The sequence below is a fragment of the Clupea harengus genome, chromosome 18 (assembly GCF_900700415.2).
Source record: "Clupea harengus chromosome 18, Ch_v2.0.2, whole genome shotgun sequence".
Lineage (NCBI taxonomy): Eukaryota > Metazoa > Chordata > Actinopteri > Clupeiformes > Clupeidae > Clupea > Clupea harengus.
In genome coordinates this window covers 1,335,335-1,359,149 of record NC_045169.1, presented here as the reverse complement: position 1 = coordinate 1,359,149, position 23,815 = coordinate 1,335,335, and the positions used below count along the sequence as shown (strand labels likewise).

Genomic DNA, 23,815 nt, shown 5'->3' with positions numbered 1-23,815 from the left:
TCAGTTCTACTCAAAGTCCTTAACAGAGTGATGTTTTGAGCATATTTTAGACATATTGTTTTAACAAAATTTCACTCCTCAAAGCATTCAGCTGCAAAACTGAGACATAAAACCAGCTACGTCTCTTCTTCTGTGTTCATATTTGAGTGGTAGGAGGAGAAGGATTAGAACTTGACAGCTGCGGCCCTATCAAGGGAATGGGTACTATGGAAAACTATAACCTTTCTCAAACACCCCAGCCCTGCCACTGAAGGCTCACTGTGTGCTGATCCAGGTGATTTTCTTCCACAAAACCCATGTCTGGGACAGTTCTAGATTACGCTCATTCAGAACTTGGTCATTATGTTGGACCCTTGAGAATGGATTTCCACCCTAACATCTATAGTAATGACCATGTCTATGAATAAGCTTAATGGCTTCTCTACAGGAGTAATACCACCTGTTTCAGTCAGTTTAAAGAAAAAATCGGTTTCAGGCACGTTTTAATCAAACCATTCAGTTTTTAACAAAAGCCCATTTTCATTGTAATGGTTCAAAAAGAGCTTTTGCTAAAAAAAAATGACAATAGGCTTGAAAAGCAATCTGTGACTTTGGTATGACTTGAGAGGACCTTGACCCCATAACATACCTGTGTTAAAAGTTGATGCAATCTAGATAACAAATTTCACTCTTTTTTGACTCTTTATTCATAATTTCAATTTGAGGGTTGAAATAGAGTGAAAGAGTACTCAGTGAACCGAGTATCTCTTACAATCACCTGAGTTTTCTTCTGACTGTCTGGTATATTGAAGAACCACTATATAACCACTGTCCTGTGCAACATTGGAGGATGATGCATGTATCATGTGACCATCTGTGCTTTGGGTAACACAACTGGAGAACTGTATTTTGAAAATCGCACTCACAAATGGAAAGCTCTGAGAAATCGCCACAATGGATCAGGGAAAAATGAGGTATTCTTATTCTAGTAAGGCCATATCCTGTTTTTAAGATGGTGGGTCTGCTCCATACATAATGTTTTGTCATCATTTTCTTACTGTCTACCAGTTGTGTTTTGGTCCATGTCACAGAAATCTAGTATGTAAAAGAACAGTTTTTCAACAATTAAAAAGCATCAGTAGTGACAAAGATAATGTGAACTCATTTAAGGTCATTCTGGCCATGAAACAGAGACATGCTGAAGAAGAAGCATAGGAGTACACCACGTCCTGACTCAGGTTCAGGATCATCATCCAGATTTTTGATTCATGTCAAATAAAGTTATCAAATGAAGTGCTTTTTGTCAGCATTCTGCTATCAGCATATGTCTTAGATATCACTGCTTTAGTCAAAACACACATTGAGCAAATCAAACAAAACTTCAAAGAAATGAATTAGAACATAAGACCTACTTTATGTTAATGATCTCATAGAAACGACACATGGGGTCACATTGCATTGGATGCTACGCGATAACTAAAAATTCGCAATTCCTTCCTAAGTTACGGTTTTGTGTGACAGTTCAATACAACCATATTAACTCACTAATATAAAGACAGAAAATGGTCCCTTTTTCTTCTCTTGCACGCCACTTGATTCATTTCCATTTCCTCTGTATGGTCAAGTGTGCATCAGATCTTAATGCCAGAGGGGGCATTCTACTCCAACAGGTGTCTGTCTGTGTGTGTGTGTGTGTGTGTGTGTGTGTGTGTGTGTGTGTGTGTGTGTGTGTGTGTGTGTCTGTCTGTCTGTGAAACCTGAGTCTGAGGGAGACAATAGGTCCTGAAGGAAATAGATCCTGTCGAATTCAGCTGCAACGCCCAAAACTGAAACTAACCCTTGGCATGTGAGGTGAACAGTGTGTGTGTGTGTGTGTGTGTCTGTGTGTCTGTCTCTGTGTGTGTGTGTGTGTGTGTTGTGTGTGTCTGTGTCTGTGTGTGTCTCTGTGTGTGTGTGTCTGTGTGTGTGTGTGTGTGTGTGTGTGTGTGTGTGTGTGTCTGTCTGTGTGTTGTGTGTGTGTGTCTGTGTGTGTGTCTGTCTGTGTGCGTGTGTGTGCGTGTGTGTGTGTCTGTGTGTGTGTGTCTGTGTGTGTGTGTGTGTGTGTGTGTGTGTATTAAAGTGATCCACCGTGGCTCTTCATGTTATGTCAATGCTGACTCTCGGGCCACCTGAAGCGTCTGGTTAAAGTCACTTCTCCCGGTAAAAGAGCCTGAACTGTCCAATTCATTTAGTATGGTCTCAATCATTTACAGTAACTCCAGACTGGGCTCTCATTAGCAAAGTGGTAACATGATAAGAGGGGTGTTCTCTCTGGTTACCAACACCTCTCTCTCGGTGGCTCTCTCTCCCTCCATCTTTCTGCCTAGACCTGTCACTCACTCTAGGAACTCTCTACAGAAAGAAATGACATAAATGTCAGATGACTCCTGCGTGTAGCATAGGCCATAACAGCAAAACTATTAATATCTGCAGCACATCCTCCAGACCAGTCACCTCTAGCAGTAGTACGTGTCTTCTGATCGCACCACTACGCAGTGGGATAACCCCCAGGGCTATTCAGAGCTATCTCCATTTGTTTAGCCAGACAACTGATGACCGGGGGCATGGAACAGTGTGAACATTATACAACATAGAAAAGAAAAAGTGAATGGATAACCGGGGAAATATAGCACAAAACAAAACAAAACAAAATGGGTAAAATACCTAGACAAGATTCTAAGGATTACAATTCTAAGGATTCACTCGAAGCAGATGTTTACACCATTCATTTTGTTACAAGGGCATCAGTGCCATCATGACATGCACACATTTATTTCAACAAACTTACTACAATACCTCCCTTTTTTGTAAAGCAAATAGTCTGTACCCACTCTTCTTACTGCAGCTGTTATACCAGGGGAACCATGGTATATTGCAAATATACCAGGCTAAAGCTGTTATGTTAGCTGTTTACAACACATCATAGACCCTTACTGCTATTATGACATGGTTTACAGCAATCAACTAACGTTATAGATGACTTTGACCAAAAACTGATTTAGATTAAACACAATTTTTCCATTTGTGTTTCTGGTTGCTAACCAGAATCTGTACTCATCGGTTCCAGCTGTGGCTGACCAGATATATCCATGATGGGAAAATATGCAGACAAAATATTGTCCTAGTGGAATTTCATATGTAATGTATGCAATACTGTAATGGTTTGCCTCTTTTCCATACCTACAAAGAATACAAATTATACAAATTCCTAAGATTCCAACTGTCATTCCCATATCTCCTGAGCAGTGTTTGGCTCTGACTGCAGGGGTGTCAGCTGTTCACCTTAACAGTAAGACAACATGCCATTAAAAAAATCAAATAAACAGATACAAATCAGAGACAGATCAGTCCCACTGTAGAGCTCCGAAGAGCTCTGAAACCATCATGCTGGAGTTGTTGAGAGTTCAGAGGTCAAACCTGCTGCCACTCACAGTAGCTTTGGGAGTATGGTTCTAAGGGAATGGGAACCTTGAGAAGCACAATAATCCATTCATAGATTTGAACAGAAACTCAGACCATCTCGGAGAGAGCACAAATTTCAAATTTGAAATCAAATGGGACCTTCCATTAGACACAATTTGTACAATTTGAGTACAATTTGAGGACGGCAATCCATTATGGACATCTATGCATGGATCTTGCAGAGCGGTATCCACTGCTCTAGAATAAACACCTTTTTTATAATAGATCAATGGGGCTGTTTTAAACCTTACAGTACAGACAGTGCAAGGTCCAAAACATGTCATCATACAGTTGAATTTGAAATGACGTGCTACCACAGTTGTGACAAGCCAAAATGGCCTGAATGGATGCCAAGGACAGGGCTCCTTATGGGTACTCATGATCATCTACAGATCTTTTGGACCACTTTAGTAATTCATTAGTTTTGGAGGAGGTCATTTTTTTAAAGTTAGGAATTCAGAACCAAGAGTGAGACCAAGTCGCAAGGGTTGGGGAGGGTGAAGGGTGCGTAAGGTCAAATGGGGTTGTGGGTCTGCCGGAAAGGAGGGAAGAAGAGTAAGACAGGGTATTTAAGGAAGAAAAGGATGGATGACGGTCTGGAGGTGACTTCTTCTCGGTGGGTTTCTTGTTTTCTTCATCCGGTGCAGTCCATTTGCTCGTGTAAAACTAAATTCTAGCCACTCACTGTGGCATCTTCATTTTGGGGGAGTATTTAACATAACTCCATCCATTAGAGCGTCACGGGGCGAGGGCATTCTTCTCAAGAAGATTTAATGTTCGTCTGGAATTTCCTTTTTTAGTGTCTTCTAGGCTTGATTTAAACCAGGGATTCAAATTTAGTTTTATCGTTTGTTCAGTCATTGCATCTTTTTTTCATTTGCTGTTTATGCTTGTTTTCAATTTCAAACATATTTGAAAACTCCCCCCGTAATTTGGTCATGTTCAAGTTTACATAGCTGGGAATGAATTGACAGTTTTTGAAAAGGAAGTAAAGTCCCTCAGGTAGAGTGATGGTGAGTCTGTGTCCTTGGTCAAATGAAAAAGAGAATTCTTCAGTGTTCCTTCTTTCTTCATGATATACTCTTAACAGAGTAAAAAAATGAGCAGTCAGTTTTCCATTGTGTTGATGAGACACGGGTGGAGCTCTGGGCATTGCAACTGAAAATTCTACACTATGACTGAAAAAGTGACTCTATTTGTAAAATGGGAATAAACGGACCAGTTCAAAGGGAAAGCTTGCATACTAGAGTCATCTATTTATATATCAAGTTGAAGGTCACCAATTTGTATATGATCAGTGTATGTTTTCTTTGTTGTTTGGATTCCTCATTTGAAGAATTTTTTAAGAATTGTGTGATAATAATGGATTTTGTCTAAGCTAGATAAATTGAAAATGCAGAACTTAAAATATCTGTTGGTCTAAATGATATTTTAAACAAAACTTGAATTTCATTCAGTATGCTTGCAAGCAATCTTTGAGTGGACACTAATGCTAAACATCAAACAGCATCATGAGTGGACCTACAATAAATATATTATCTCTTATTTATATCTCTTGCAGTAAAACTCAAATAATTACAAATAACATAGTTGTGATACTGCTGAGTGTTCATGTATATATGCAAAAGGTGATTTTAACGTAAAAAGGCTTCCCACTTTAATTCTTGCATATTAAACATTAATAAATTGGTTAATGAATAGTAAGCACTCGCAGCATAGTCGCCTCTGGCGAGAACTTAATTGAAAGGGGAATTTGTTAGAAGCAGCACAGGTTCCTGGAGATTGGTCAAACTTTTTCCACGAGGATTAGAGTTTAAATCTAGTTTAAATGTTCCACAGAGGGCAGCTGGGTGTCCATTCTCTTTCAACAAGAGCCTGAGTGCGGTCTATATCTTGGCCGTATCCCCCCTCTTCTAAAGGTAACTGCTGCGGTGCACGATTTCTGAGAGTGATTGCTCATGCTAACCAACCCCATATGTTTTAGTACTGAGCACAGGATTCCATGATGGTTTTTATAAAGTGCTGTAAGAGTTGTGCAGATTTGTTTGCAACTCAGTATATGCATTTACACATATACCATATTACTAAATATATTTATAGGTATGTACACAAAGGGTTAGGTAAATTAAGTACCCTACATTAGCTTTCCCATGAGCTGTGGTACATTACAAGCTTAATTGATAAGAATACTATTAAGTTCCCAAACACTGCTCAAGTATCTCATGGCCATGTTCTTGTTATGTATTGCTGTTGTGGTTTTAAAAGGTTACACTTCAGTTTGGCCTCAGTTAAGGGAGTCATCAATGTTAGCTGTGGTTCTTGAGGGTTCATGGGATCAGGGGTATCTGTTAACTTGCTGCTGATACTGCTCTCTTTAAACAATATCAGACTCCACCACACACTGCTCTGTGTACTCCTTCACCAGCTCCACGCCGAGTGCGTCACGGCAGAAATCAGCCACCGGCTTCCACAGTGGTGGATCCAGGAACACCTGGCACATGACGTGGCCTTTCAGGGTGCTTGTGTGTCGCCTCAGGTGACTCAGGAACTGCTGCAGGACCAGTGACAGATCCTTGCCAAACATATCAATGTTAAGGTAGTACCAATCATCACCAATGGGCACCCGGAAGGGGAAGGTGCACAGACTGGCAACGGTGGGACTGCTGGCATCGTCCACCATCCAATCGATGTCTTTCTTCAGGAGGATGCCCATGTTGCTTGGCAATGGTTTGAAGGGCTGCCAGTCCTGGACAATGGTGGCATTGGGTAGGACGTTACGCATCAGACCCGAGCTCAGGAAGAGCTGGCATACCTCAGAGGGATCCAGATGAACCGGGGCATGGGGAGGGGTGAGGCCATCTGCTGGGAGGCCCGCAGTGGGGCCCATCTCAGCCAAACGCAACTTGAGGTCTTCAGCTCGAAAGCGAACCAGAAGGATTCCCTTTTGGAGTGGGCACAGTTTGAACAACACAATAACATTAGTAGTGAACCAATGATTCAAATACAAATATATCCTGTGAACATCAATTAGTGTTATCATTGAAATCTCTGTGGAATAAAAAAAACAAAAACTAACAATCAGGCCCAGTAGTTAGACACGAGGTATCAACATTTATTCAGCCACCATCCATACCTGTTTGGTGATCAAACGGTACTTCTGAAATTCTTTCGGGCCAAGCTGGTCGTCTCGTGTCAGACGGCTAACTTTAACATCTGGGTACTTGGACTTAACCATCTGGGAGCAGAATCTAAGCAGGACCCCGGCCACGCCCTTCCCTCTCTCCTGAGGGGCCACGCGGAGACCCTCCACCAGCATCGTCTCCCCATCATCAATAATGACCACAGACTCCAGAGCAATCTAGGAAATAGAGAGATGGCAGCAGACCACTTTGTTAGTCATGTCAGGCTGTGGTCACCTTGCTTTGTAGAAGAGGAAATATTTCGGGGGTAAAGAGTAACGAACTACAAACACTCTCACTGCTGTACTTAAGTTGCTTTTTGGGAGAATTGTAGTCCATTATGTAGCTTAAAATGGATGTCCTTTTTGAGTATGTTTTACATGCAATAACACTACTTTTACTCTACTACCCTCCAAGTTCGCCATAATTCTTCATAATGTATACTTTTTTATGCCTCTCAGGGTCAGGGATCAAACCAAGGTCTCAGCATTGGCAAGCTGGTTTCCTGCCAACTGAGTTACACGATAAGGATGCAGACTCAAGTGAAGAGATGGCCCAATACAGTTCCAGAAAGATGTTTTCTAGCAGGCAAAAGTCACAAAAACGCCCAAAGCTCAGAAGATAGTAGAATCCAACAAAAAGGTACAAAAATCCAAACAGAAGACAAGCAGGCAGTTCAAAAACGGAAGACAATAGAACAATACCTAAAACAGTTCAGATCCACAAGGTCAGGAGTCAAAGGAGTTCAAAACGAACCCGACAAAGGCAATCCAAAAGAGTCATTTAGGGGGAAAAGCAGTCACAGATAACAAAGATTCCAAAAACACGATCTACATGGAACGAAGCTTAAGTCTTGGCTTGGGTCAAACACATAGAGAACTTCAAAGACCAAGCAAAGAATATGACTGAAACAGGGTTTAAATACACATAGACAATGATCAAATCACCCGCATGACACTGAAAATGAGACACGGGTGAGGCAGCTAACAAGTGGCCGCCAGAGGTCAACAAAGTCCAAAACCATGGCAATGTCCACATCGTCCCTTCCATCAACGGTAATGGACCTGTTCATTCTTTCATCTCAAATTGATCTGAAAACCTTTTAGCAGAATAGCCTACCACAGTGGCAGATTCTATGAAAAGAGAAAACATCTGAAGCCATCTAACATTACGTCAACAGTCTGTCCCTTATTAATCAATGACCTAGTTAACTTTAGCTATGAGGGAGATAAGACTAGACTTCAGTTTCAGTTAGTGTTGAACTGGTGTTTGCCAAAATGAGTGATACAACCATTTCCTACAGAACAATGCTCTGTACTCTGAGTGTTTTACATATGCAACTCTGTTACCCTTACTTAAGTAGTGTTACGGAGAGGTACGATAACTATTACTTTGAGTTTTTGTGAAGTAAAAGTACTTTAACTTTCGAAGAATGTAATTGTCATTGTCATGCCACCACTGATATTGTTATACTTAGTATAAGAATCTTAAACTTCCTAATTTTAGTTCAAACTTTAGTGCAGAAATGTCTGCGTCTTGTGAGACTCTCCGCACAGATGTGATTCCATGGATAATAACCTTTGTGATTGGACTTTGTGAGAAGGTGACATTCCCCCCCTTCTCAGTGACTCTCAAGAGGAGTTGGCCCTGGTGTGGGGTGGACTCCCCCACCACAATGCTTTGGGTCTGGGCTCCCCCACAAAATAACGTGGGGTGACCGCCCGGTCCCTGACAGACTTTTAACGGATACAAAACATAGCAGCTTGCACACTTACTAGAACTAAATAATATGAACACATTTTTCCTGTCCTTGCCTCTCTTCAACAAGCTCCCTGTCAAAAGTAGAACCGATTTCAAAATACTCCTTCTAACATGCAAAGACCTGAATGGCCTAGCTCTGAGCTACCTAAGGGAATCAGTAGTTCTATCAAAGAAGTGGACACCTTCTCCACTTAAACTAGACTTAAACTGGACTTAAACTAGACTTGAACTAGACTTAAACTTAAATGGCTGCCAAGGACCTCTCATGTGTCATGTCGTACAACGTCTCCTTCCTCTTTTGTCTGCCATTGCTCTGATATGGGCTACTGTAATATATTTATTAAGTTGCCTCATCACCGCTGATAGCCATGACCACTGTTCCACTTACAAAATATTAGATAAAAAACAGTAAAAACAACAATGCGAACAGTAAGTAATAGGCAATATTAAATATTATTTTAAAGTAAAAACATCAATTATTACTATCATAATAATATAGCTTAGATCTATTATCTGAGATGTGCCTCAAATGTAGACATTTTTATATCCAGGATAAAAAAATTTATCTTTTCATGTCCATGATTGAGCTTTACTTTAAATGTAATTATTTGTTCTTTTTATTACTACTTTATGTATTTTGTACTTTCTTTCAATTTTTATCTGTTATTGTTTTGCACTCCTAAGGACGTTGTCTTCATTTTTCCTTTGATTTTTTTTCATGTAAGCCACATTGAATAGCCTCTATGCCTCAAACTAATGAACTAATTAGACAAATGCTTTTTGAACGTACCAAGGCTGTCGCTGGAACGGACAGCACTAGGTAGTTCATTCCACCAACGAGGTACCACAAACAAAAACAGTCATGACTGCAATCTCTTGCTGCTGAGAGAAGGCAAAGACAACAGACGCTCATGGAAGGAGCGAAGTGGTCGAAAGGGGGAATGGAACTGAATGATAGCATTTAGATAGGCTGGTGCCGATCCAGTGGCTGTCCTATAGGCAAGAGTGAGAGATTGAAATAGAACTCAAGCAGCTACAGGGAGTCAGGTAAGGGTGACTAGCGGAGGAGTTATATGTGTCCTCTTTAGCTGATCAACGACCACATTCTGAATCATCTGCAATGGCCTCACGACACATGTAGGCAGGCCCGTTAAATCTGCATTTTGCAGTAGTCTAGTCTCGAAATAACCAGGGCCTGCACAAGACGTTGTGCAGCATATTGTGTGAGATGGGTCTGATCTCCCGAGTATTATAGCGTGTGAACCAAAGACACCTCAAGACTGAGGCTACATGCTGAGAGAAATGATGGTGGTCACCCAAGTTTTGTGCAGTTTTAGTTGAGGTCAATGAAGATGAACCAAGTTGGATGCCAATATTTTTGTGGGATAGCTGGAATGGCTGGGAATACCAGGAGCTCAGAAAGATTGAGCAGAAGATGACGGTCATCCAAACTGAAAGGTCACTGACTTATGCAGAAATTTGAGCCAATATTGTGGAGTCATCCAAGGGGGAGGACAAGTACAGTTGAGTATCATCCACATAACAGTGATAGGAGAACCCATGGGAATGGATGATCTCACCTAAGGTAAATAGAAAATAGAAGGGGTCCAAGTACCGATCCCTGAGGTACACCAGTGGAGAGGTGGTGAGATTTTGACACTTGTCCCTGCCAAAACACACTGAATGAACATCCACTGAAGTACGATTCAAACCAAGTGTGTGCTTTCCCTGAAATTCCCAGCTTGGACAGCGTAGAGAGGAGGATGTCATGGTTCACTGTGTCAAAGGATTAGATAAAAAAACAGTTAAAACAACAGTGAGAAAATTAAGTAATAAGCATAATGAAATTAAATTCATAAAACAATATGAAGTATTATTATGTTAAAACATCAATTATTACTATAATAATAATATATCTTAGATCTATTATCTATTATCTAAATCCAGGTTAAAAACATTTCTCTTTTAATGGGCCTATGATTGAGCTCTAAAAATTGCCCTCAATTCTAGTGCACTTTATTATTAATGTAACTATATTACTTATGTTTTCATTATGAGGTGTCCTGTCTTTTAATTATTCATTATATTAATTACAATCTTTGTTGTTTTACTTACTACTTTATGTGTTTTGTACTTAATTTTAATTATATATATATATATATATATTTTTACATTTCTATCTGTTCTTGTTTTGGATCTTATGGATGTTGGATTTATTTTTCCTTTTGATTTTATTTATGTAACGCACATTGAATAACCTTTGTGCCTCAAACTTTTGAACTAATTACACAAATGCTTTTTAAAAAGAACGCGCCACCGCATTCTAAATAATCTGCAATGGCCTCACTACACATGCAGGAGAGCCTGTTAAAATTGCAATTCAAGTCTAAAAAATAAGCAGGGTCTGCACAAGACGTTGTGCGGCATATTGTGTGAGATTGTACAACAATCATAAAACCCCAGGCTGATGACAAAGGAGTAAAAAAAAAACGATAAACTCTTTAGAGAGTCTTTTGCTACTGTCATTGCTTCAGCAGTCTTCCAAGAATGACCACTCTTAAAACCAGACTGCTTAGGGTCCAGTAAATTATTCTGAGACAGGAAATCAGAAACTTGCTTGAAGACAACCCTTTCAAGAATCTTTGACAAGAAGGGAAGAAGGGAGGCGGGTCTATAATTCTTCATCAGATGGGTTCAGTGAAACTTTCTTCGGCAAAGGAGTAACCTGAGCCTGTTTGAAGGATAAAGGAAAGTTTCCCAAACTGAGCGGAGCATTGACTACACGCATGAAAGCAGGTCAAACTGAAAGCAAGATAGACCCTACAAGATAGGGTGGTTGGAAGAAGCACAATTTCCTGATTATTAACTGTGGTTTATACATTCATTTTGCAAAATTCATGCAGGCCTGCGGTTAATACTCGGGTGCGCCCCATACACGAGATTGCACTGTTGCACTGTTTGTTTGTTTGTATTGTATTGTATTGTGTTGTATATTTTGTTTAAGCACACTGAGAGTCACTTTACCAAGTCAAATTCCTTGTTTGTGCAAACTTACTTGGCCAATAAAACCTGATTCTGATTCTGATTCTGAGAATGTATATTTTCTTTGGCCCGGTAGTTAGTAATGCGCACAGTAACTCTGCCAGGTAAAGTGTGAACAGGGGTGTAGGTGTAGTCATTTTGCTTGAAATGCCCATCCTTTCTTCAACTTTTAAATGTCTAGTAGGCTTGCACCATAACTACATGGCATGACGTAACATTGAATAAACTGTGGTTAAAAGATGGGTGCGGTCAATACACGATTTATTCTATAAAAGGTAATAAAATACTGTGATGCGGTTTATATACGTGCGGTTAATAGTCTGAAAAATACAGTAAAGACTTCCTCCTCATTGAGAGGGGAGAATTGATTCAGCAATGTCCCAATGTCCAGACAAGGTCAAACCTGATTGCAACTTATTGCAACCTTTTCAGTAAAGAACGTTGCAAAGTCATCAGTAGAGAGGAAGGTAACTGATGGTGAAGGTGGAGGGTTGAGGAGATTCTTGAAAGTAGAAATTCTTTCTCTATGGCGTTGTTGACCTTTTCTTGATATCTATTTATCTCAAAGTTGGATCAGATATGTTGTTGAACTGGCAGTGTGTGGAAACAAGAGAGTGAATTAGCAAAAGTGTAGGTCTGGGTTGTTAGACTAAGCACTATTCCCAAAATGGCGGCTGTGGGGCCAAATTAATCAGAGCCTTGAGGGTAAGATGAACCACCAGTTTACATGAAGTTACGTCAAATATGTTGGTGTTTCAATTAATGTTGCATCCTAACAATGACTAACTGACATTGTATTTCATATTTTAGATGTAGCATAACAGTGGCTATGCCATGTTACAGAGGAAAAACTGCATAGGGGCTCCATAATCATGTGCTTGTAGCCCTAGTTTTTGTTTACTTCCTTGTGGATGACGTAGAAGCATCACTCTTCTTGGCCATTTGGAATAGCTTTTTCCGTGCATATTTGACATTTTAGTGTTTATGTAACTGGCTACAAAGTTTGCGACTATACCGATATTCAGAACATTATGTGACATGTTGGTGTTTCGTTAAGGAGTCTACACTGAAAGTGAAAAATAATCTGTGAACAAATAATCTGAAGAATAAAAGTTTCATTAAATTTAAGACTTGCAGGTCTATTTCATAATCCTAGAGATTTGGCAAACCGTTTTCAGGTTTTAGAACTGTAGACAACGTAGTTTTAATATTTGTTTCATGAACACCGATAAATCAGCAGAATGGGGGATTAAGTTAATAGTAGTTGTATTTAGAATTAAACTTTAAAATCTGGTTAATACAAACGTTTTTCTTAGGAGGCTCAATGTACCCTATCAGCTGAATCTTCTTACTCCTAACATAGAGCAAGTTGAGCCACAAGCTCGCTTTTTTTGGGTGCCCATACTTGACTGTTTATTTGAGCTGGGCACATTGCCAAGGTTTTTAGTTTGTGCCACACATCCATTGTGTTGAATGCATTATTTGTATTTCTGTTTCATATTCCTTTGGCTATAGGTTGATTTAAGTAAAAAACAGCTCATCATACCCCACTCTCCCAGTGACAGGGTTTCAACAAGCAGGTCTTGCTAGAGAACATACATCATCCAGACAAGAGCTCACTGTAGAGCAAAGACTGTCTGTAGCATCATTAACCTCTAGTGATGACAATGAACTCGGAGTAGGTCGACTAGATGCAACCAAGGAGGAGAAGTCATTGCTTGAGCGCATTCAGAGGTTACTATGAAGTGAAGCCGCAGGAGGAGGAACTGTAGGATGATCCAGGAGGCGCACAGAAAATCGTATAAAGTAATGGTCAGATAGATGTTAAGGAGGGACCTTTCACTTTTCTCTAGTGCATCTGTGCAACACATTGAGATCTACATCCTTACCAGCCCTTATGAGTAGGAGGGCTGTGAACACGTATGAGATTAAATGAGTTCAGTACGGACAGGACATCTGCTCGCTCAGTGAGAACCGTCCATATGAATATTCACATGACCAAGGATTTGTAATGGACAATGATCCATTGGAAGTGCAGACAACAGAATGTCCAGCTCATACACAAAGCTGCCAGATTGTCCTGGTGGACGATTAATAACCACCAGGTATAACTTGAAAGGATCAGTGATCCTGATGGCATGATTTTTCAGATGAGGCATGGCTGTGCACAGGAAGCAGTTGTGTGAATTTCCAGTCATCCAGAGACAAGAAAGCCGGTTCCACCTCCACTACAAGATAAACGAGAGGTGTGGGGAAAGGCATGATTCATTGATAGCTCTGCAGGTGTGGCCGTGTTTACCAGCCTTATCCACATTTCAGTAAGGCCAAGTAACTGAGGATAATTGTGAGGCATAAAATCAGACTTATTAACTGCAGACTGGCAGTTCCACAACTCTCCAGAGAAAGCAGGACAAGATGCTCTGGAATGCTGCACTGATTGACAGTTATCGTGATTACGCTGCCTTTTGACATGGGGCCACCTTCTTACTTGGCTTTGTACAACTGAAATGTCTTGAAAGCACGCAACTGGAAAATACACAATACACAGTGAGGAACAAGGAAGAGACTTATCTGAGGAACTGGCCTGCTCCATGGACTTGCACAGGTAGATTCACAAGTATGTCTTTAAATGAGGAGGGCTTCACACAAAAAGGGCTTCACACCAGAGCTGACGCATTCGCTTCTGCACAATAATGTGTTCAGCACAATCATGGACGGATTATGAAACCATGGGCCCCTGGGCCTGGACATGTAAAAGCCCCCCCTTGCACGCGCCGGCAAAAATTGTGCGCTCGCAAAACATTACTTAAATGTAATGACATTTTTTTTCAACAGCACAATAACTAAATTCACCTGTACCTCAACAGGATTTACAGCGCACGTACACATTTTCTAACACAGCGCAGATACACTCAATTAAAGCCAACAGCAAATTAACAAAATACAAAACAAAATACCTCTTTCAACCACAAATAAGAGATACATAACAGCGACTTCGCGCAGAGGCTCTGGCTTAGGGGCCCCCTTCTAAAATTCCTACAAAAAGGTAAGGCTGTGTGAAATTATACAGTAATACACAATTCATATTACTGAGCCCAGGTTAAATAAATTAAAAAAAACGCCCACCACAATTAACTAAGGTAATGACCATTTAACTAGAATGATTAGCCTAACTAAAGTAAACAGTAAAGCTAACAACACAGTGCTCCACAACTATTATGTGAAAATAAACTCATAACATCATCATTTATATATACTGTATATAATGGAATACTTCATTTCATTCTCTCACCATCACTGACTCATTCTGGATACTTCCGTTAGTACACTTCAATGTAGGTCACCGTGTACACTATGTACTTATTTGTGTAGTGCGTGAATTTCGATAAGGTAGCATTGTCTCGAATCGAATACAAACATTGGGCACTTTAAGGAAATAACGAAACGATGCAATGTCATCTGACCGCTGGCATGCAATGTCATGCAATGATGCAATGTCATCTTACCGCTGTCATCTTACCACTGAGGGTGTGAAGTGTCCAGCATTTCACACTCAACCTTTTGAGCATTAGGAGTACTGTACCTCACCTTTGTCAGTGTGAACGCCATTATGCACTCCAAATAACAAGTGTAAGTGCGGAAGCCTGCAGATTGAGACAATGCTAGTGTTTCTTCTTCCCCTCTCTCTTTAGACTGTAGTCTCCACCGTGAGGTGCCGATGCATGACTCATCCATTTACAAAATGTCCTCTGCTTCCTGCTGCCCTTTCACCACTATAGTATCCATTTCTCCACTACACATGCTTATAATGCATCGCACATTGCTTATAATGCATCGCACATTGCTTATAATGCATCGCACATTGCTTATAATGCATCACACATATGTATTGCCTGCCTGCCTACCTACCTCTGTTCCATCTCTGCCAATGTGATGTATGTACAAATGATCGGCTTGATTCTATGCATGAATTATCCTCTTGTCTTTTGAGTCTCTTGGTTCACTTCCCTCCCCCCAACTCCCCCCAACCAGGTGCAGTTACAGCTCCAAGTGCATTCTTTTCTGCTACCTGAATGCGGTGTTGTCCATTATCCCTTTTACTGATTACAGCCATTACAAATTCACTGATTACAGTCATTTCTGACTCCAAAAATCTTTTGTGTGGATTTGAGCCATTCACCATGACAAAAGATGTCTTACCACTTTGCCCTGCTTGCGTGCCAGAATGACGGTGCGGTTGGTTTCCTGCAACCAGGTTTGGTAGCGGGTGGGTAGGTAGTCCAGCCCGCCGTAGATATCCTGGCTCATAGCCATGATGTCATCAAAATCATCCTCTGTTGCCACGGTGAACTGGAGATCAGTCTGAGGTGGTGCCTCAGGGAGTTGGGTGCATGGCAGGCTGTTCTCAATCTTCATCTTTACACAGAAACAGACAGAAAAACACAGACAAATAAGTATTAAAAAACGATAAATGTTCCTCTGAGAATGCTACAAAGCAAGGTACCACAGCTCAACCATGAGAACATTAGAGTATAATTTTCCTCTGAGTATGCTACACAGCAAGGTACCACAGCTCAACCATGAGAACACAAGATTTTAATGTTCCTTTGAGTATGCTACACAGCAAGGTACCACTGCTCAACCATGAGAACATTAGAGTATAATTTTCCTCTGAGTATGCTACACAGCAGGGTACCAAGCTCGACCATGAGAACATACGTTTTGCGATGTGCCAAATATTTACAGCCTTCTGCCGGATTGGCACTGTTTGACACTGAGTGACATGCCTGGCAGGACTGCCCCTCTGCTGCCAGGCCCTAATCCCTATAGAACATGACCCCCCCTCAAGCCCACCTCAGCCCGCTCCACACTGGCTTCCCTTTGGAAAACAAACACATTCTTCTGGGTGGGAAAAGAATGAGTGAGATGGGCCGAGGGTATTGGGCTGGATCTGGAAAGGTGGTGAATCAGTGATGGGAGCAGGCACGCATGCATGGGCAGTGTGTGTGGCTGCGGGGCACAGGAGGAGGTGGGGTTATATGCCATAATCTGTCCAATGTGAAACGCCACCAGCCTTACCAGAGAAAACACTGTCTGCTCTCTCAGCATGAAATATAGCACGGACTCTGGTACTTTTCCATCCCTGGGTCCCCTCAGTTATTTCAGTGTGACACTCATTTTTCACGTGTGAAATACGTCTAGAGCCATGGCAAATAATAATGCAAATCATTTTCTTATGCATATGTAACAACACAACCACGGCATATACTGTGAATAGTTATCATTTGCATATTAGAAGGATAAAACCCCAAAACTGGACAACACATGCGCAAGTCGCAAGACACACAGCCTGACTGTTACTGTAGCCCTCCCAAAAATAGCACACGTCCCCTTTTGATCTATATTGACTCCAAAAATAGATTTAAAGGCCATAGCTGAGTTTTCACTCAAACTGGGGCACTAAAGCTGATGCTGATATAGACAGTTTCTTCATTACTCTGATGGGATTCCATTAGAGACAGATTTTCAGTCAGACTCACGATCTTTCCGTTGTAAGGGATCGATGGCTGTCTGTTTCCCATCCTAATTGATGCTGTTGTCTTTCCATCTCTCTGTGACTTGTGTCTGCGGTCATGACTCGTGTGACCGATGGTAACCATCTACCACTTTTAAACCTGAACACCAGTCGATAAGGTCCATAACATCAACTAGTTATGCATTTCCTGAAAATACTGTGCATTTACAACAGTACGGTACCGAGTATGACGATTTATAGTTCAAATGGTTTAGAACAGAACATTTTGAAAGATATCAACAAAGATATTAAGACATTAAACATGTCAGACCGACTGAAAGGAAAGGAATAAATATATATTATGTAAGAAAGTTTTACATAATCAAATATTAATGTAGGATGACATAAAAGGAATATTCAAAACACATAGGCTCTAATCAATAAGTTTAGTTAACATCAGTAAGGGACTTTGGATTCACTGTACTAGAGAGGAATGAGGCCTTGTGAAAGAAAAACATTGAAAGACAATGCAAGAGAGAAAGAAAGAAAAAAAATCCTCTGGATTAGAAAGATGAATAGCCTACAAGGCATTGAGTTCTGAAGTGTTAAGACCCATTACTGAAAAGACAGAAAGATAAAACAGGGCACTAAATCCAACTACATTAGTAGACTACTACCTGGTAAAAAGCTGAATTATATCCTGGAATATGTACCTAAGTAGAGATATGAAATAATTAAAGTTAAAAAGTAAGGCAAATTTACAATAAAAGAAAGTGATGGAAAAGTAACTTTAGTTTAAAGGTGAAGTAATTCAGAGTCAGGAATATTTTCAAAAAAGCAGGTTGTGAAGTTAAAGTCATAAAAACTTGGAACACTGAGAGAGTGAAATATATGCTATTCTACAATTATTACATCTTGCAGTTATAATTCTGTTAGATATCCTACAGTTTAAGAATTATGTTATATTTTATTTTCAGTAAAAACATATTGAGACATGCTATAGGTAGTAGGTCCTCAGTAATGCAGGACATAATACTTTTAGTGGTGGTTTTATCGGGTATAAAACTTTAATGTATAAAACTTTAATGTAGCCCTTTTAGTGGTTGTTTTATTGGGTATAAAACTTTAATATAAGATTACCATGATGGCAAAGAAAACATTATTTGTATCTGTATTTGCATTGTGCAAAATAAATTATGGAAAAAAACATAGTTATCATTTTTCACTTAAAATGGCTTTCACAGAAGTACTTTGGTATATATATATAAATCTGTTTCATTGAAATGCATGTCCATAGAAATCCATCTATATACTGTAGTCTATTTTATGGACTGCTGAGGAAATACACAGAAAATACAGTGATCGTATCTCTATTGAATCCTAATAAACAGTTAGTATTGACACACAAGGCTACTCTTTAGTGTATTTTATTAGAGAATTATGAACATTATAATCCCATATGCACAAGAAACATGTATCAACATGCTTAACTGCCCCACAGTAATCTGCATGTGCACAAGGTGGAATCAACTGAATATTATGAGCCGAAATCGAGGGGAATATTAATAGCTACATTAAATTAATTCACTATCCACAATGTGATACACAGTCATCTTTGATACTGCATTATAGTCCATTTGAAATATAACTGTGATTTTAATCCATTAAGGTTCATAACAACAACAGTGTACACCTTTATTCTGCTTCAGAGTCAAACAGTTACCCCAGCCTGCTTAATAATAATATGAACGTTTGGCATTGCGTGTATGCAACTTTATAGAAAAGCTTGAATGAAATCTGTATTTTCTGCTGCTTAGACTGCATACACAAACGTATCCAAAGACGCAATGACATGAAAGACCTTTCAACCCCAGGAATGAGCCCTGCTGTCATTTGCTTCAACGCATGAAGTCAGTTTCACTATAATAGCCACCTTGATCAGAGCCATGCAGGTCAGCAGTCATGATGGTAAACAAAGAAGAAGGATACATCAACACCATGGGGTGCAAACAAATTGAATTCTGAAAACTGGATATCCCTCTCTGTCAAAGCAGGGATTATGGAGTCTTTGATCCGTTTTATATAATTCAGGAGACATTATGACAGATGAGTAATGTTTGGAGTGGATATTCGCAGGACTGTTTAGAAGTCCAAAATTGTGTCAGAAATGCGATGTGCATAATGGCAATGGAAAAAGCCTAGCTACTATCACTGAATTGATGCATTTTGTTTATCACAAACATCCTTAAAACCACTCTGTTTTTTTTAATCCTCAGAAAAACACCATTAACAGGATAAAATGCAGTATGATAAGACTGCTAATACTACATGTTTATTGTTGTTGTTAAAACCCAGAGATTGTTAGGAGCCAGGATGCTGAGTGTCTGTATAAACACGACCCAGTGCAAACTGTAACAAGAACATTATCATAACTTCATGTATGTGTTGATGGGGGCAACTGACGCTTAGAATTCTCTTTTGAATTTCAAAAAGAACCACTGGGGATGGTGCCCCAGCATTAATACTCAGCCAATGTTCACTGTTTTCATTATGGTTTGGAAATGTCCCAAAGGGACCAATCGTAGAGCATAGATCAAAATGGCTTTGAAACAGACTTTTTGAGTTTGTGATCATCTGTTAACTTAGCTTGTAAGAATTAGGCAGGCAATGCAGACATGAACTGGTTATGTCTGCCTGGGATTATAGTCTTGAGCTGATGTTTCCAAAATAAAATGCTGGGTCATTCTGAGGGGCCCACCAACCAGCGACCAGTGGGGGTGGATAAGTGTGATGACATTGAAATGAAGCGTTTGTTTTAAATGTGGTTACAACAATGGCAGCGGTGCTAGGGCTACACAAAGCCATACAAACAGTAGTAGCAACGCAAGAAAACATTGAGAAAGAATGTGCACAATTAATTGAGGCCAAAGACATTGTTGCCTTCCTGGCAAAAGGGTTTGTGGAAAAGCCTAATATTTCAGCTTGCACCGTTAATGGAAAAGTAGGTATAGTATAGCAATCACATAGTGGTCAGTGCTGATTGGTTAAAGGTCAATGATTGATGTTTGAAATTGATCGTCAATCACATAGTGGTCAGTGCTGATTGGTTAAAGGTTGGTCCATTGGTTTCAAAATGAACCCGAAGTCTACAGCCATTAGGATGCAACCACTGGAAACAATCCCCAATGGAGCGAGGACAGACCCTTTACACAAAGTGAATTTGGGTGTAGTTATACCAGGCCTAATGAAGTCCTACCACGTCAATACGACTGAATCCAGCAGGAAGAAAACACCACATTGTTTCCTTTAAAAAAAAAGCCACCAGTAAAGCTTTCAGTTGAGGTTTTAACAGATTTATCAAAAAATATTTCTTAATATTAAAGTTAGTTTAAGCTATGACTACCAAATAAAGGCTAAATTGAAGACTCTTGTCTGTATAAACATTTTTAGATAAATCATAGATACACTGGGGGAGAAGGCATTTATGCACACAGTGTTTTCAAAAATGTCTCATACAGTTTTGACTGATTCATTTCTGACCAATCAATTTAAAGCATTTTTAATTCCAGTCCTGTATTTTCCCACACACAGACCTTAGTAGATCATGTTTTCATCAACTTTTTTACGTTGATTTGAGCTAATATACAAGAGCACTATAACAAGGATGGCAATCAAGGACATGTGATTGGCTAAAGGCCCTTACTGACAGTCCACCTGAAAGCAATAACCTGCTGAAAGGTTCCTCCAATGTTAATGCTGTCCCCCAAATAAGGTCTTTATTTAGCTCCTACAAACATACATTGAAGGCATCCCCCACACCTGTTCCGGTTGAACATCAGGTTCAATAGATATTACCTTTTTAAAAATCAGCCATCTGAAGCAAAGCAATGCTACTGTGCAACCTGTATGGATGTCATATCACTTTTATCACCTCCCCAGCATGATTGGCTGATGTATTGCCTCATCGTCCCCTTTACCTGCTTCCGAGTCTTCTCATTGGTCTACACAACCTTGTCCTCTGCAGCTCTCGTCAACTCCAGGCCATGTTGACCTTGATGATGCCTTACCTCCCCATCCTGTTCTGTGTTTCCTGTTGACCTGTGACCTGCCACTGTCCTGTTTACCTTTTGCTATGTTGTGATACCTCTTATTTTACAATATCACATATCTATTCAAGCTAATCATTTAGTGTATACTGTGTGTGTTTTAAAGTCCATACCCCAGCTCCAAAATTCCATCCCAAGTAATGATGTGTGTGCTTTCACTGCATGTGATATGAGATGCTGGTGTTGGCACAGTTTAGTGAATTCAGTTTAATGAAATTAGATCCATTAGACACAATGTTTCATCCCATACTGTCAGGAACTGACTTCAAGTATTTCATTCCTACCCTTACCCTTACCCTAACCCGGGTTCGTCCTCCTGAGGTGTTCCCCTTGTAAGCTGGGTTCTGCTCAAGATTTCTTCCTGTTAAAAGGGAGTTTTGCCTTGCCACAGTCACCTTAACGCTGGCTCTAAGGGGTTTAGACCTTGGGCTCTGTAAAGCACCTTGAAACAATTTCAATTGTTATTGATGCTACATAAATACAATTTAATTTAATTGAAAAGTGAATGATGCAGAGTTCTCCACCACACAAGGAATGAAAAGAGAACATAGCACAAAGGTCTTCTTAACTGAATGACTAACAGATATTCTGACTTAAATCAATGAAGGCTTTGCTTTTCTCTAGTAACAAGAATGCTGAGGTGAATTTCAACGACAGGGGACAGAGGCTACACACTTGTATTCATTCGCTCGCACGCACTTCTGTATGCGCACGTGCACACCGCACACACATCATTCAGTATTCGCAGATGTGTGTGCGGTGTTGGTTTGAATGCACGTGAGTGTTCTGGTCCAGCTACTTCAGTTCCAACATTATTCTTCTAGTTCACACGACTCGAGATAGAGCCGCAACCAATCCAGTCAGAGGAGCCACTGTACACAGGTCTGTTTAGATAACACATCGTTTTCCCCGTGACCTCTCCGAAACATGGCCCCCTAGTTCTCTAAAGCTTAGGTCAATTGTTTTTTATGGTCTACGGTCTCATTCCAGGTCACGTGACACGGCATTTTCAGATGGACAGCGTGAGCTTATGACCTTAGATCTTGTGGCAGCCTTTGGTTCATTAACCGAGAGAGACGAATTTCCCATCCATCGGCCACAAGCTAAAATTCGACACGAAATTGAGAATAACTGAAAGCGATGCAAAATAAATGCAATTTAGCTTGTGTCAAAGTCGTATAGAGGGCAACAGAACATCTTTTGCGTCATCATGCGGAATGTCCTTCTTCTGAAGGATACCCTACTTATTGAGCATCGTACGTCAGTTTGAGCGCACACAGTGTGGCCATACCGCAAAAGCGGCAGGAGCGTGCGCAGTAAGTATCGCATGTCTTAAGATGTGCAGCTGGCATTAGCAATTTCAACAATGCGCGCTGGCTTCGTCCTGCAGGCACTTGCTTTAATGCTGATCTATTATACTACAGTTTACTTTCTAAGAGCCAACGCTTATGTGATAAAACAGACAGCACAAAAAAAATCTGTTGTCAACGTCGGTGTGGTCAGTAGCTTATGGGAACCTCCAAATGACAGCAACTGATTCCGGAACGGATCCGGACCGGATCCATTAGAGGGTCAGCTGCTATCTCAGACTGGAGAACCTTCCGCTCCCCCCCCCAAACCCCCCACCCCCACTGCGCATTATGCTCGTGCTAGAAATAACGTTCTCGCCATTCTCAGACCGGTAGTTGAGTAAAAGGCATTTAACACAGAACGTCAGCATAAAGTCGGATTCGTGTAGTAGAGCCCGGTCATTTTAGGTAAGAATCCTTAAGTGTAGTGCAACAGCTAATTTATCTTTGCGACAAGGCGAACGTTTGACAATTGGTTAATCGTGGTGTGGTGCCCTATTCCAATTGAATGTGGTGGGCTACTTCAATCACACACCACGTCTATTTTAAGATAGAGACAGATGCGTCTATGGATCCCTTGAATTTAAGCAGGCTATTGACTTAACATAATGTAAGATGTGATGTGAATAGCCTGCAAATATATAGACAAGCACCAAATCTTGACAAAATGGCCGTATAAGATGGGTGGGGGTGGGGGCTGAGAATATCAAATAAATGTTTAGATAGCCTGACTGACGTATTGACAATAAAACATTCCGTCACTTCTTTCCAATAGTCTAGAGTAGCATAATGTCACACGATAATAGACATTTCACATTAAAATATTAGCGCAAGTCAAGTGCATCGTTTTCAGCATCTCGCTTCACCCTATTGTTTGGCACCATAAGGCATTGCTGGATTTCCTAAATATCCACAAATATGAAAATGCATTCTATATATACTGTCAGCAAAGTGACTGTGTAAGAAAACTCCAGCACGTACCTTTCAGGCCAGATGTCTCTTGTGCGGGGATTTTTGGACAGGTGCCTCACAAAAACGCAAATGTCTGCGATGAGTGTCGGCTATTGCAGATACCGGTTTCGACTCCGCATCCCAATATAAGACTACAATTTGGCCCCTCCCTGAAACACCTCCCCTTAATAGTATGTAAGCCCGTAGCCTATAAGCGCCCTCTCTCTTTCTCTCTCTCTTTGTTATACCCACCCAGAATCATTACGCAACCTTTCACGACCTGAAAAAAGATGAATTGACCTCCATACGATCACAGTGAAGCAGTAAATAAATTAATGCCTAGGCCTACGTGTACTGACATTATTGAAAGATATTCCCACATTTCTCATTAGCATGACAAAAATGAAACGACCAGCCAGAGACATATTTTGC

At 40.4% G+C, this 23,815-nt stretch overlaps 1 protein-coding gene across 1 annotated transcript; it reads right to left on the bottom strand.

The window, feature by feature from the left end:
- Nucleotides 1–2,728: 2,728 nt before the first annotated feature.
- On the bottom strand, nt 2,729–23,567 carry nat16 (N-acetyltransferase 16). Its single transcript, XM_012822157.3, has 4 exons — nt 23,414–23,567; nt 15,663–15,878; nt 6,614–6,838; nt 2,729–6,421 (listed from the first exon to the last, which is right to left on the bottom strand). Exons 2-4 carry the CDS (start codon nt 15,876–15,878, stop codon nt 5,855–5,857), a joined length of 1,008 nt encoding a protein of 335 aa, XP_012677611.1. The 5' UTR covers nt 23,414–23,567; the 3' UTR covers nt 2,729–5,854.
- Between the last annotated feature and the right edge of the window lie 248 nt (nt 23,568–23,815).

Bases quoted from the DNA above. Each gene is read 5' to 3' on its own strand.
- nat16 (XM_012822157.3), bottom strand. From the start codon at position 15,878: ATGAAGATTGAGAACAGCCTGCCATGCACCCAACTCCCTGAGGCACCA. The intron at 6,839-15,662 runs GTAAGACATCTT...TCTATTTCCTAG, and splicing joins CACGCAAGCAGGGCAAAGTG to ATTGCTCTGGAGTCTGTGGT. The intron at 6,422-6,613 runs GTATGGATGGTG...CCACTCCAAAAG, and splicing joins ACCGTTTGATCACCAAACAG to GGAATCCTTCTGGTTCGCTT.